This window comes from Rhynchophorus ferrugineus, unplaced genomic scaffold (assembly GCF_030347505.1).
Source record: "Rhynchophorus ferrugineus isolate W39M unplaced genomic scaffold, kcgeb_rfMv2 rfM11, whole genome shotgun sequence".
Taxonomy (NCBI): Eukaryota; Metazoa; Arthropoda; class Insecta; order Coleoptera; family Curculionidae; genus Rhynchophorus; species Rhynchophorus ferrugineus.
In genome coordinates, this window is record NW_027472590.1 from 3,688,067 (window position 1) to 3,703,858 (window position 15,792).

At 34.3% G+C, this 15,792-nt stretch overlaps 1 protein-coding gene and 1 long non-coding RNA gene across 2 annotated transcripts; both read right to left on the reverse strand.

Annotated features, from left to right (window-relative positions):
• Positions 1 to 8,522: 8,522 nt before the first annotated feature.
• LOC143205106 (uncharacterized) lies at positions 8,523 to 9,475 on the reverse strand. Its single transcript, XR_013007762.1, has 3 exons — positions 9,110 to 9,475; positions 8,854 to 9,059; positions 8,523 to 8,796 (listed from the first exon to the last, which is right to left on the reverse strand). It is a non-coding gene; the product is annotated as an uncharacterized LOC143205106 (long non-coding RNA).
• A 2,624-nt stretch (positions 9,476 to 12,099) lies between these two features.
• Positions 12,100 to 15,575, reverse strand: LOC143204619 (uncharacterized). Its single transcript, XM_076417298.1, has 2 exons — positions 15,078 to 15,575; positions 12,100 to 14,975 (listed from the first exon to the last, which is right to left on the reverse strand). The coding sequence occupies exons 1-2, from the start codon at positions 15,094 to 15,096 to the stop codon at positions 14,110 to 14,112; spliced, it is 885 nt and encodes a 294-aa protein (XP_076273413.1). The 5' UTR covers positions 15,097 to 15,575; the 3' UTR covers positions 12,100 to 14,109.
• Between the last annotated feature and the right edge of the window lie 217 nt (positions 15,576 to 15,792).

A 15,792-nucleotide genomic window follows, 5' to 3' on the forward strand; every position in this document is an offset into this window, starting at 1 on the left:
ACATAATTTGATTAAACATTGTGGGATTTTGGCTAGTCGGACTGCAAAGGACGATTGGTGAAAACCTTGGAAGGAATGGAAAGAAGGTGAAGTTGTTGGAGGGTGAATATATCCTGAAATTGAGAAATGATTTAAGCTAACAGTACTGATAGCTGACAATATTTATCGATTGCTTGAGTTACAGTATCTTCACTCATTTTTTATTTATATATGAGAACAAGATTTGCGGTATTTCAATAAGTCAAATGGTGTTTTCATACTCTGAAGATGTAGATGAAATTGATGCGGATGCAGTTGCGGATTTTAAAGGGTTTCTAAGAATGCAGGTTCTTGAAATGAGTGTCTAGCAACGCAGACATTTCTAACAACATATTATTGGGTTCTCCCATATACTGTTGTATAACTACATAAAAGCATCTACTGCTACAGCACCTCTAGCTACTACCTTTACAATTTATCAACTGCCATTTCAAAATCTCGACGATATTTTTGGATTAATATTCGAGTATTTTTTGATATTTCTCGTAGCACTATATTACTCGTAGCACTCCAAATAAATATATCCGTTTTATCTCGCCAAATTTGGAAACCGGATGATAATGGAATAAGTTCGATTCGAATTGATATACTTTAAAGCGTCCCCTCTACATACATAAAGATATATACGTCTGGTGTATGATTAAAAGGAGTAGCGAGTCTTTTTTAGCGGCGATACCCCGCTTATTCGGGGGCCGATTAAAGAAGATGTTTTCGGTAGCCGGGGACATATTAACATACCAGAGCCGACGGTTTTCGGGGCGGGCGCTTTTCTCCGCAGTAAGCCGCCCGGTACCCCTTCAATTTTGCTGACAAAGGCCGTTCCTCCGATCCCGTTACAGCGTCCCCCTTAAATTATATTCGACGGGCTTTAAGCATAATGCACCATAACGAATCGATCTGGTTGCCGTTTGGAAATTGCTTATTTGAGGAATCGGCGTTTTTTACGGCGTGACGGAAATCGGACGAGGACCGGGCGGCAGGGACTCGCGGAGGTAAAATTATCGGTTAGATTCGACAAGCCTTGATGCACCTGTAAAGGGAATGGTTCGCCGCACGGAAGATGGCGATTTTATCAGTTTTACAACGTCCTGCTGATGAAACGTGTCCTCTTGATTCATTCGTTGCTTTTTAATCGCATGGTTTACGTTAATATGTGTTCATAATGTATTGCTTCCCTTAAATTTTTTTAAGGTTAATTATATTGCTCGGTGAATGGCGGTAAGATGAAATAAAACCGTGGTGTTTAGATTATATGGCCGTTATTTATTGAAGTTATATAAATATGGTGGAATTACAAAATAGATAAAAAAAAGGGCTGGCAGTGGTGTTATCCGAGGGCGAGATTTTAGCAGTGGATCAAACTGAACTATGATCAGTGACTGAATGAATGAAAGAACCTTTCAATAATCCCCCAGATAAATGTCTCGGGGTTGCCAGATATTCGTTATCATCTTCTAGTTGGCGCTGCTGGCACCCCGCCCGTGTTCAACATCTGGGATTATATTTCTGGGTATTTTGTAGACCGTTATTCCACGATGTAAAATTCGACATGCCTCAAGATCGCTACATCTTTGTGCCTTGATGTTAAGAAAAATGATTCGTAATTATTTCTTTTTGTATGAAGGTGGTTGCGACTTAATTACATTTATCTATATATAAGGACATTGTGTAATTAAAGTTTAGGAAAATTATAATGTTTTTTTTGTTTTTGTATCGTTTTAGGGGTCTAATTTATTAGACCATTGTAGTAAAGGTACTGTGGAACACTGAAACCACAGGGCTAACAAAAGACATGTCGCATAGGCTCGTTGTCGAGTGCTTCGGATAACTGAAGTGAAGCTACCAGCGGTTTTTTTCTTGTTCCAAGATGACCAGCTTGAACCAAATGGTCTTTTGCTGATGTCACTTCGGGTTCGGGATAGTGAAGTGTTTTACGGGCGACAGAGATCCTGGGTTACGACTGGGATTGTCATATTGTTGGTTACCCAACGAGGTTTATGGCTGGGTAGGGATTTCATCAAGGTGTTGTCATGTTCTAAGGCGGCTATTGGAGAACCTTACAATGAGCATGTTCGTGAAACTCTCCACAAACTGTGAGTGTTGAGGTTACACATAAACCATGGGGCACCGAGTAACGCGCGGATTTTTTTTTGGGTTGGAACACTTGAAGTAGTTCAAGTTGTCCCTCAGAGACATACCTGTACCACACCTGTGCTTCATAGAGGCAGACTAGCATTTTGTACAGAGTCGCTTTCTGGGGGATTTCTTACAAACGGTAAATGATGGCTATAAGAAGTTGGACCTTGTAGATAATTCCTTATTATGGCGTTACCATTAAACTCCAAGAGGGCCCGAAATCGTGGAATACCCGAATATTTTAGAACGGGTTCCATCCGCGTGAGAAGATCAAGCTGGAAGAATCTTCTCCGCCCCGATAATTTGAACGAATCGGAATGCAAAACAGTTTCTCTTGAACCAACCTCTTTAACCACCACCAAGAACCCAAGTGAAAACACGATGCATCCATGTGAACAACAAGATTTCAGACAATCATCATCTAGATTTGGTCAGAACGGAGAGCGGACGTCAAGAATCAAGAACAGTCAGGAGAGTCAAGAGTTAGTCAGGACAAAGGGTGAGAAATAGAACAAGGAAGAATCAAGAACAGTTAGGTGTCAAGAGTAGGAAGAGAATAATCAAGAACAGTCGTCAAGAGGATTAAGATCAGAGCAGAAGGGTGTATAACCATCCAATAGCAATACCCAAACCAGACAGTCGATTTATTAAACCATTTTACGTCAATTTATAATTATTTTCACCATTGTGTATCAAATTTATATTCTTTTATTTTATATTTTTTACATTATTTACTTATTCACATTTACTTAATTCGTCTTTTTGCATTAATATTAACCACATGCACAGTAAGATATTACCACCATGAATATTCCACTTTAGTGTTGGCTAACCATACTTTTTTTCCGAATTTTCTGTCTAGAAGCTGTTGGTTCATTGGCTGCCAAGTTGTCGAAAGGTTTTTTTGAGAGTTTTGGTTGGGTATTCGTATAGTTAAGTCCTGCAATCATTGTTTCCGATCTATTTTCATTCTCCAGACCTTTATTTATCACTAACATCAAATATTGAAGGAGCAGCGTCACCATAGGTTTCTAACAGTGTTTGATGAGCTTCGGCAGTTTTGAGGGCTTTGGAAACTTAACTCCAAACCCAGTATTGTTTTATTTGTTGATATACGTATGTCGTATGTTGAATGATTTGTTTAAACCTGTTGATCAAATGGTGAAAATGCGACATATTGATATTATTGTTACTGTTTTTTTTTATTGTCTATTCTATCTTGATTCATGTATAAAGTACGTCCAGTATGTTCTGCCAATGCTCAGTCTTCTTGCTTTAGCGCCGGTTTATCCTACTCCTGAAATATCTCTCTGGATACATTCACCATCCATGCTCCATCCTTGCTTCCTATATTATCATTACTTGTCATGTGTCTTCCATGTGCTGTAAGTGCCCTACCAACTGAACTGTCTCCTTTCTACGCACCCTTGAAGTATTTTGTCAGTTTCTTGCCTCTCATTCTGTGCATCTCTGCAACTCTCTTGATTTTTCTGAGATATTTAGTCCCTGCTGATTTAATTTCATTTGCAATCAAATATTAAAGTTGTTTTTTAAACTGCTTTGTACACCTTTATTTTAGTTTGGTTTCATATTACTGTTTTATTATATAATTTGCTGTTTATAGCGAAGTACAAATTCATTATTTCCAAATTCTGACATTTCGATTTTCTGGCTTCCATTACATTCGATTTCTATAGTTTACTCAAAGTTTTTCTGTACATACCTCATCTAAATTTGTGACGTCAAAACGTCGCAATGTTGCCGCATCAACTCTGAGTTTCAGTTCAGTTTGACTTTGACGTACAACAAAATTCTAATCTAAATAAAATAATTGAACAAAAATGTTAACAAATATAATTTATTTTAATATTACAGTACATCTAAAAACTACGTTAATTATATAGCCACAACAGTTTGTAGGTTAGAGTTACCACTATTTCTTTCGAGAATTTAGCATACGCCTGACAACCGGACGACTTTGACAGGCTCATTCGTTTAAGTATTCGAACTAATCAGACAGCATTGTGTCTCTTTTTAAGTAGAATATAATGAGAAAGAACATATTGTCTGATACTAAAACGAATTTGCATAGAATTGCGACAGGCAATACATTAAATATTTTGATGTACAAAAAAAAACTTTGAATAGACTATATATCTAAGTAGTTAAATGCATTTAGTTGTTGGATTTTTACATCCCGAGTCAGTATATTTGTTACTTATGGTTTTTCCACCGCCTTTTATATTTATTTTAATTAAATTTTCATTAAGTTTAGATTTTATGTCCGGCTTTGATACGTCGAAGTTATAAAATAAATAAAAGCGGAATCGATGTATGTTCGATTTGTAGCTTCTCTTGAATATTATTTTGGACTTCGAATCAGACAGTATCGGATATATAAATCTGAAACGCATACTAAGTATGATGTATTAACGCGATTCCCCGGAAGATGACTGACAGAGAGCCTATAAATCATTTACCGACCCTCAACCTGTGACATCCAGTGCTTCTACACCAAATCAAAAGACATACACGTACGTTGTAACGAATATATATCTAACAAATACGTTCAATTACGTTTATATATATGTTCTTCTTAAGTAAGTACCAAAGGAAGCGATGTTTCTTGCCTTTCTTTTAGATATATGATGACAACTATTATTTAAACTGTAATATTTAATTTTTTTTAAATTATTTAATTATTACATTGTTACTAGTCGTTTACGACTAACCTACAATTTGTCTTTATGATAACTGAAATCTAGGTATATAACTATGAGGACCCATCGGCCCTATCTCAGTCTCTGGTGAAATAATGTTTATACATGTCACTGCTGAATTTTTTATTATATGCACTTCACTACACAACACTATATAAGATCAGATGGTTTGATTTTTTTGAGACTGTGTCCTGGTGGTATCCGGAAGTTCCAATACATCAATATCCTCATGAGAATGGAGTCTTTCCTCATGCCCCCTTGCAATTCTCTTGATTTCTTGACTGACTGTGGGTATCTGAAGGTCTCGATATAGATAATCAGTCCTGTACTATTTGGGTGCGCCCAAAATACCTTTCAGAACAAAGTATTTGTATTTTATTTATGTTACTCTTTGCAGAACATCCCCATGATTGAACTCCATGTATGTCCATATAAGTTTTAGCAATTGCTTATATATTAGCAATTTATTATGTACTGATAATTGTGATTTTCTTCCAATTAGCCAGTACATTTACCTATATTTCAATTCCAGTCCTTTTTTATTCTTCTTTAAATGTTCCTTCCAGCGAAATTTTGCATCAATATTCATTCCGAGAAATATTTTAATTATATGACAATACAATTACGATTATGTACGATACGATACATATATAATAGTTATTATAAGGGCTAATAATACAAAGAGCTACAAAGGCTAATAATAAATGATAAAAAATATTTGTGAGAAAATTCTGGTGATTAATTTAAATAATTAATTAAATGGCTCAAGAGAACATTAATACATAATCTGATAAGCTGATAAAATAATCAACTATTTAAAAAATAATCTATTAAAATTTGTGAATGAACGCTTAATAAACAAAATACCTTTATATGAATTATCGTCAGTATGAAAAGAGAAACATATAGAGAAAATACGATATGATATCACCACACATCACATATAATAAATCCAATAAATCATCAATAACGACGGTTATTTGTCTGGTTCCCGCAGATTACCATTAAATTTTAGCGGTTTAATTATTTCGATTAACCGTCAGCCACCTGATATTAAAACCAATTTTCGATAACACTTATTTCGGTATTCAAATTCAATTACCCGCCTAAAAACGTAAATAATTAGGTGATTTTGATAGATCTATAAACTGCTGAGTTGATTTAAGTATTAGTGTACATGTTTATGTTGTATTGAATGTAATATCTCAATAATATATCAAAAAAAATCTCACATATTCATAATAAATTTCATATATGTTATAGTTTATTCAAAGTTTTTTATACATGCATCATCAAAATGTTTAATGTATTGCCTGCCGCAGTTTGTAAATTCGTTTTAGAATCAGACTATATCTCCTCATTTTATTCTAGTTAAAAAGAGACACAATGCTGTCTGAGTAGTTCGAACACGTAAACGAATTAACCTGTCAAAGTCGTCCAGTTGTCAGACGTATGCAAAATTCTTGAAAACAATAGTAATAACTCTAACCTATAAACCATTGTGGCTGTATAATTAATTGTAGTTATTATATATTCTATAATGTTAAAATAAATTATATTTGATAACATTTTTGTTCAATTATTTTATTTAGAATAAAATTTTGTTGTATGTCAAAGCCAAACTGAATTAAAACTCAAAGTTGATGCGGCAACATTGCGACGTTTTGACGTCACGAATTTAAATGACGTATGTACAAAATAACTTTCAACAAACAATACATAGTCCTTCCAATAAAACAGCCAATGCACGTCAACACCGTCGAATATATTGCTAAATTCAGTTTAAAAAGCGCAAAATCCCTTTTAAACTCAAACATTTTTCTATCTCAATTTATTAATTAGCATTAATTTAGTTAAAAATAAACATAATGTAACCAAATTGGTTTATAAAATCCGATTTGCGTTGGTACTGGTGACACCATTGTCATATGTCAATGTAAATATAATAAAACAACTCTAACCTACAAGCTATTGTGGCTGTTTAATTGACTGTAGTTTCAGTCATTTTTGTATTATCAGTATTTTGTATTTTTGGGTTGATTATAGCTGACAAGGGACGTCCTGGTTAAACAGAAGGGACAATGTGAATTTGGAAACCCAAGACCGCAGCGTTGAATGAAAAAATGTTAGTATATATCGCGACAAAACTTTAGCAGACTAGATATTTTTGGTTTCAACCATTAATCAAAAAGATTTTTAACTTCTCCCTACATTCCCCAATTCAGGTAAGCATTACAAAGGGACTGATATTGTTTAGTTAGAGGTTTTTTAAACGGAACCTATAAGTAAATAACTATGCTTCGATCAATTTAATATAACTTAAACTATTATTTATTACAGTAACGAATGTTATTTCTCTTTTTCATTGAAAACCAATAGCAACCTAACACATAACACTTACAAATATGCTAAATGTATGCACAGTCGTTAAAACCAAATAATACACTATGCTTAAAGGAATCAAGTGATAATTAACTTTATGTTATAAATTAAGTAAATACACCGACATAATTATAATATATTAAGCTAATTAATCAAATTAGGAATTGAAATGGGTTAAATCAAATAATTAATTGATAATTAGGGTGTAATTGGAGTATTGGGGGTTGTAAGAGTCGAAGGGGAACACGAACGAGCGCCGGGCGCCGTCGTGTAGTCGCGCGGCGCTCGGGCGGAGGGGAGGGGTGGAAACGACCGGATACTTTACAATTTAATACCGACATTCATACAACAAAGTTTTATAATAAATCTTTAACGAGCTTGTTCTGTTCTAGCCGGTGCAGGACCGCACGTGTCCATTCCCCCCACTATGCGCCTCTAATTACATTAAAAGCACGATTCAAATTCAAATTACCGGCGGACGGGTAGAAGCGAAGACCCGCGGTCGGTCTGCCCGGCCGCGAAATCTGATGCCGGAAGGAAATTAATATAGATTGGCTCGTCGCAGATGGATTTATTCGCTGACAATTCGGAGATTCGTTATCTGGGGAGTCCCGTTCTTTTTCTCGACTTCCAAAACGTTCTCCAAGATGTGAAATTAATCCTTACAATAACCCGATACAATATTTTTGTTATAATCAGAGTTTGACTTTAATATCTACAATATAGAAAGTCTACTCAATAAAACAGTGATACAATTAGATTTAATGACTGCATTCTGCCAAATTCTCATGTATATTCTGAACAATTACACATATCTATGCACCCAAATCTCTCACAGTCTACATAAGGAATTTCTAGAGTTATCTTATATTAATTATATACTCACCTTTAATAGTTTCAACTCTCATCACCCTGTTTTGGCAATTGTCAGCAGTGGATCATAATCCCCCATCTGGAAGCATTCAATCAGTCACTATCACTTTTTGAGTCACTATTCAAGTCAATAACTAATTAATTTTCATTGTATCTAACACTTGTTCACAATTCCACCAATGGTACTGATCCATTGGAGTAATTCCTTATCACAGCCCATATCAATTCGATTGGATGGAATATGCAATGATAGGGAGGAAGATGTAATAGTCTGTGTTACTGCTTAGCCATCTCATCTGCTGTTCAGGCCGATTGCTAAAAGAGTAAATTACATAAAATAAAATTGAACACTTTATTTATATTTACCGAGTACCTATTTGGAATCGATCACATTTCTATAAAAGTACACAGTATCTTCAAAACTTAATTTATGTTTTTCAAACCATTTCTTAATTACCTTCGTTGATTTGCATTATGGGATCTTTTCCACCAGTGTCCTATGGTATAGTGCATCATCAACTTGTTGTCAACAATCAGAGCACAAACATGTTACATTTCATTTGTTCATTAGTAATCACCATTGAACTTGGAGGTAAAAAATCCAGGAATAAAGCTATTCCTATTTCTACAATGAGGAACAATATATCTGCAATAAAATATTAACACAATAAGATTAACAAAACTTAATCAAATATTGTTTTACCTTTTCCCATCAACTTTTGTTGTTATTACACACATTTTATTAGCATCATCCAAGACTGGCATAATGTTCAATTATGAAATGTCCATGTATCATCTAAAACACAAATTGGAATGACACATCTTCCTTAATTTTAGTATACTCCTTTAAAAACTGCCTATTTTAAAAGCAATGCATTTTATATATACCCTTCCTAAACTAACAGTTTTCTGTGAAACAATTGTATTAAATTACGTTTTTATCGAAAAAAACTACTCACAGTTTCATACATGTCATAAATTTGAACTTGAACTTGATTCAAACATTATGTTTTTCATGTTTTGACAGATTTTACTCATAGTGTCCATACCAATATTCAATACAGCAGCAACACGATAAAAATATTTTCAATAAAACCGCAGCAATTTGATATTTAATAGTACCAAGGCATTCATAACGCATTTTAGAGGCAAGAGAGGGCCCCATTATCTCGTTCCTGTTCGAAATGATCAGATATACAATATGTTCTCGTATGACTAATTATTATTTTCGGCATCGTAAATACTAAGCGGATTTGAATTTTATCACAATAAGCAAAGCTCTAAAACATTGTTTGTCGGCTTATAATCTCTTATTATTATCACTAATGTTTTGAAAATTTAAAGACATTTGACAGATAAATTTTTTACATGTTCTGACGCGTCAGATAGCTTTCTATCTCTTTTTAACTATATTAAAATGAGAGGGAAAATTGCGGTTGGATTTTAACGTGTATTTACAAACGTTGATGTTTATTTGAGCACCTGTAAATTTGTACTATTTACGATTAAACTATTAATATATATTATATTATATAATTGTATTACCACACATTTTATTAAGATTCTAATAGAATGTTGTTATCTATTTTAATATTATTACTTCCGTTAGACATTATATATCTAGTACGAATTATTAAAATACAACTAAAATGAACAGCATTTATAGTGTATTAATCAACATGTTCGAAACTCAGCCGTATATACCCAGTTGAGTTGTCCGCTCCCATTTCAACCTAATACCATAATTTACCCGTCATTTTAATTTATAATTAAATTATAATTTTCCTGTCAGCACAGATCGAAATAAATAAATTACGTGGTTTAGTAGAGACTACGCCATGACTTATCGGTAATATATCGAATATTATATGCAACTAATAATCAGAAATAATATATCATCAGTGCAAAACCTTCGGTGTTCGGTTCATTCCGCGTCCCTTAATCGTTATGTTCGAAATTATTTACATATAATTAGGGATTTCGGGCCGTTGGCGTTAATTAAATATGTTCTAAGCTGGAGATAACCGATATCCGGATCACGGCACACTTGATTTCCATTATGTTGTATTTTGATAATTTCGTCGAATTAAAAAGGAATAAAAACGTACCATTAACTAATGTTGACGGACTCTAAACGTTCTCAATTACATAACCTTGAACTATCAGCGGTTTTGTGTCAGAATCATACATATTTTTACGGGAACTTTGAGCTTTGTGCAGATTTCGAAGAGATCTGAGGCTCGGAATAGATTATTTGAAGAAGATTTATGTCAAAAAGGACACAAATTTTCACTCATACGAAAATGAAATTCGAAAAGCTACTTAATGTACATAAACTGAACTATATATGTATGAACTGAAGCCAAGAAACGTTGAGAATCGATGTTTTTGTCAGTAGTGTTCATGTCAGACATAAATAAAAGGATTTTGGGATGATAAATTCATCCGCTACTCTAGGGATGCCCAAAAAATATTAAACTATGTAAAAAACCATATAATTATTTTTAATAAACTTTTTAAATTGGAATTTAATTTTAAAGATTTAGCGTCTTTTGTATATTAATTTTAAAGGTTTGGTATACTTTTGGTACTTAATTGTAAGGATTAAAAATGATCAATTGGTACTAGTTAAAATAATATTGCAAATAGATAAATAGGTTTAGTTAGGTTTTAAGCTAATTTGTGTGTATATTGCAGAATGGAAACGTGTAGTAGATAGGTTAAATAAGGTTTTTGTTTATTTTTATTTAGTTATTACAACGATTATTATGTACACATTTTGTTTTAAAACCTTTTTTTTTGTGTTAAAAATATAAGTTTGATTATTTTTACTTTTTAGTGGGTTCCTTATTAATTTTTTTGAAGTCGGTTCAATTTTTTTGTTGAAAATATTTTTTAAAAGAATTTATAGGCCTTAGTAAAACACAAAAAAAATAACAATAGTTGGCGTTTTTGCCGCTTCGAATAATTCCGATGCCCGTTCGTTTAACATGTATCCTCGCCAACTACGATACGGCACATCGGACAAAAGAAAAACCGCCGAAACAAAAAAAAAACGTTCGACCATTCGACGGCGTAGCAGCCTAATCCTACCGCGTCCCGAAGTCTGGCGTCGGGCGTCGCCTTGATCGGCCCCCGGCGCCCCCCACCGCATTCAAATTACTGCGAGTTTGCTGCATCATTAGATAAACGGCGGAAAAGTTGCACGAAATAAAGCTGATAATGTCCGCTCTGGTTCGGATAGCTTTATCCTGTTCGATTGTCCATGGCCGCCCGGGATCCGTCTCTATATTAAGAGGTATATCGCCTGGACTGCCGGGGTTTTTTCCTGCTCGTCCTCTCCCTCCTCCTCCTCCCGCCGATTAAAATGGGGGGAACGAGTGAAATTGACCGTCCGGGGATCATTTTAACGACAATCGTTGACTATTGATTGTTTTTGTTTTGTAAAAACAGAATTGATATAAATTTTAAAGCCTATATATATTTTATATGATATATAATTTGCATAATAAAATGTATGACGTCAGTACGTCGCAATTTTGCCGCATTAACTTTGAATGTTGGTTTACAACGTTTACCGGTTTGTAATTTCTATATGATGTATCACTGATTATTTGAAGAATTATAGAGACATTTGACAACAGGGTCGATCATTACCAACCCAACTCGAATTTTATAAACTGATACAGTTATATATTCCGACGTATCAGAGAGTATCCTATCTCTTTTTGACTAGCGTAAAAAGAGTAGGAACAATCCGGCGTCTACGAGTTTAAGATGAGTGTTAAATTTTTATTAACTACTAGCTGACCCGACAGACTTCGTCCTGTCAAAAAGATTTGTAATGTGGCAGTTTTTGTGCCTACGTATTTTAAAAAATTCTCCTGAACAGAACCATCACCCTGGTGATAGGGCGTTGTGAATAAAAAATAATTAAATAAAACATATATAAGGATTGAAAAGTAAGTAATCGCTTTATTGTTAATCATGTGAATCATAATTATTATTATTATTATCATTATATTGCTTTGTGGTATACGATGTTTTTTGTTTGATTACCTGGCGCATAGATAAACAAATCTGATGGTTTTCCAACACGGGAACAGGCAACATACAATTGACCATGTGAGAAACATGGGTTTTCTAGATTAATACCACAAACACTTAATGATTGCCCCTGGGACTTGTTTATAGTCATAGCAAAAGCAAGCCGTCAACATGTCTATAGGAAATTTGCCATTACCAATGTCAATGAGTTGTTTAGAGAATATGTTTCCAGATTGGTCATTTTGCAACTCGACACGCATATTCTTGCTTAAATGAAGTACTTTAACATGTTTCCACAAATTGGAGGACTTTAGACATGCATTGAGTTCATCAGCTGGCGTTGATCGTGGAATCACTGGCAATGTTTGACGAAAATCTCCTGCTAATAAAATCATTGCACCACCAAATCGGTTATTATTGCTACGTAGATCTTTTAAGGTTCTGTCTAAAGCCTCCAAAGATTTTTTATGTGCCATCGTGCATTCATCCCAAACAATCAATTTACATTGCTGCAAAACCTTTGCCATTGCAGAGTTCTTCGAAACGTTGCAGGTTGGAGTTTCATTGCTTTGCATATTTAATGGCAATTTTAGTGCTGAATGGGCTGTTCGACCACCTTCAAGCAAAGTTGCTGCGATTCCCGACGAAGCGAGTGCAAGTGCAATTTTATTTTGTGAGCGAATTGTTGCTAATATTAATGAAATAAAAAAGTTTTTCCTGTACCACCAGGTGCATCTAAGAAATAAATCCCTCCAGTTTCATCATTTGTTACTTTCATAAGAGTTTCAAATACATACTTCTGTTGTTCATTTAACAGTGGAAGATTTGTTTGAATTTATTCTTTCAAAGCGTTGAGATCATACAGTCTTTCTCGATGCAACTCTTGGTTAAAAGCGTCATGCATTGGACGATTGGGCGCGGTCAGGCCTAATTGAATTAATAGTTTGTTTGACATTATCAAGCACATGTCCTCAATTGAAATCAATGCTTCATTGTAAATTTCTTCACTGATTTGTATATTTGGATTTCCCATTCTATTCCGTATTTGATACAAAATATCATCACACATATAATATTTGTACTTCATCCACAAATCAATTGGGTTTGATGGGAAGCATGTAGATATGATTATAGAAAACAATGTTCGTATTTGATGAGTGTGTGATGATATTACAGCATCATTGAGAGTTTGATCCCAATGAGCGTCATTTTCAAGCAATTGCAAACGTTGACAGGCTTCTCTGTAGGATCCACACAATTCACCATCAACAGTTCGTAACTGTTGGAATGATGTTGGGCCACGTACATTGACTAATAGCAGTCGTAAATAAAAACATTCATCATTGCTTGGATGTACTGAATAAATCCGGCCAATCGCATCGGTGGAATATACATCTGTATATCCTGGAACTGGTTTTCCTTGTTTCCGTCGTATAAATCTCCTTGAGGATTGATTCCAGGTATAATATTTTGGCATTTCAGAATATAGCAATGTTTGTGCGAAATCATCGTTTTGGCATGTCTCAAAAAAACTGGTTAATGTAGTAGATGGTGGCTGAGCAGCTCTTTGTACTGCGTTCTGTGCTGTAAAATACACTCTTTGTCCATTTTCTAAATGCACAGCTAAGTGAACAACAGAAGGGTGTCTCTCATGAATAGGAAAAGAAAATATTCGCCAAACTGCTTCATTACTACTGACATAGCGGCCCATTTGGTATTGGGTAACTTCATCATTAGAATTCTCTGCACCAATTCCAATCACAGCCATATCACTCCCTTTGGTTACATATTTGCAAATGTATTTAATCGATTTCACTGAATGGCAAGATTCAACGTTGATGTGTGCTTTGAATGTCTTTGATAAAATGGGTGAATATGGAACAATCCAACGATTATCTATTTCAATATCTTGTTAATTTAATTTGACAATTGTTGATTTTCCATTGTCTGCTGTCGATCTGCGACGATACAATGGATAACCGTCATTACCAGTAATTGTTTCCGATATTAATGTCCGTGGATATCGTTTTGAACATTTACCATCCATCATACACGGTGAATTTTGATTAAGAGTTCCACAGGGACCATGTATCATGTTTTTGATAACTACCTCATGCAATCCAGGATCTACTTGTACATTAGGGATTTCAGCTGATATCACTGCATCAACTTCATTTGGCCTTATCTTTTCAACCAACCAAACCAAAATGTGTGCATGTGGCAATCCTCGTTTCTGCCACTCCACAGAATACATCCAGCAGCGTGTCTCACCAAACACATTATGTTTTACGATGAAATTCATTAAAGATTTCAACTTTTGTCTAAAGACTCTGGCTGTAATATCATGACGATCAATGGATGATTTCCCAGGTAATAACTCCTGCTTAATTTGTATCCATTGCGGATTGCATGTAAATGTGATGAACAAATCTGCTGTACCATAATGACGAACATACGACATGGCATCTTGAGCATATTCGTGCATATGCCGAGGGCTTCCGATGTATGTTGCTGGAAGAATAGTCATCCGACCGACATTCTGTGCATTTCCATTAGTATTAATCGCATCTCGAAGGTGAATATACTCTTCAGATCGGAGTTTGGTTTGATTCAACCTGATGAATGTTAATCTCTCCGTTTCAATTTTAACATACATGTCATCAACATATTTGTGATATAATCGCCGACATTTCAATATGTGATTATCTGCATTTTCCCGAATCATTAGGCGGTATGAATAATAGTTCATTGAACTGACTTTTTTGTTGGTTTCAGAACCTGTAAACAGATTTTGTTTTAATAACATTCAAATATAAAATTAAAATACATAATATAGTGACTGAGATATTATCGCCATAGCTAAACTAATATTTTAGTTACCTGTAATGGGATTTATCATTTTTATTGATAAATCGTAGCCATCTTCACCTTGCCAAAATATAATGGGATATTGCAGTGCATCATATGAGCGGTGTGTTTCCTTTATAGGTTGTAATTGAAAATTCCGACGATGTAAAAAATATCACGGGATTCCAAGTTTTCTCCAACTACAACGATAGCAACTTCATCAATAGTTGGTGCATTAAAACGTCTTGTATGTTGACCTGCAGGTGTTTTATCAGCTCTGATTACAATTTTGTGATTATCGGATGGCATCAGATCCAGGGCAGTTTTAAACAATATAATCAATTGATTGTGTTGATGAAATAAAGTTTGTAATTGTTCTACAATAGACCTTTTTACTAAATTGTTATGTGCACAACGCAGATCAATTTCTTGTGGTGAATTGCCCATAAAATAAATTTGCAGGAATTTGTTGTCGCTATCTGACACTGGTAACAGTGAACCTGCTCTGTGATATATTTGCCCTTGTATCTGTAAATAAAAAAAATATTATGGTGTGGTATAAATTAATGGATTGTCAATGATCAAACTTAAATAATATTTGATCTTAAAAAGTATATATTTAGTTTTAACTAATATCTATCAAATATAAAATATAATAAAAGTGTCACTGAAACTGAATCACCATATAATATGATGACTAAGTGATATATTTCGTAATGATTAAGAAATTGAAGATTAGTAACACATC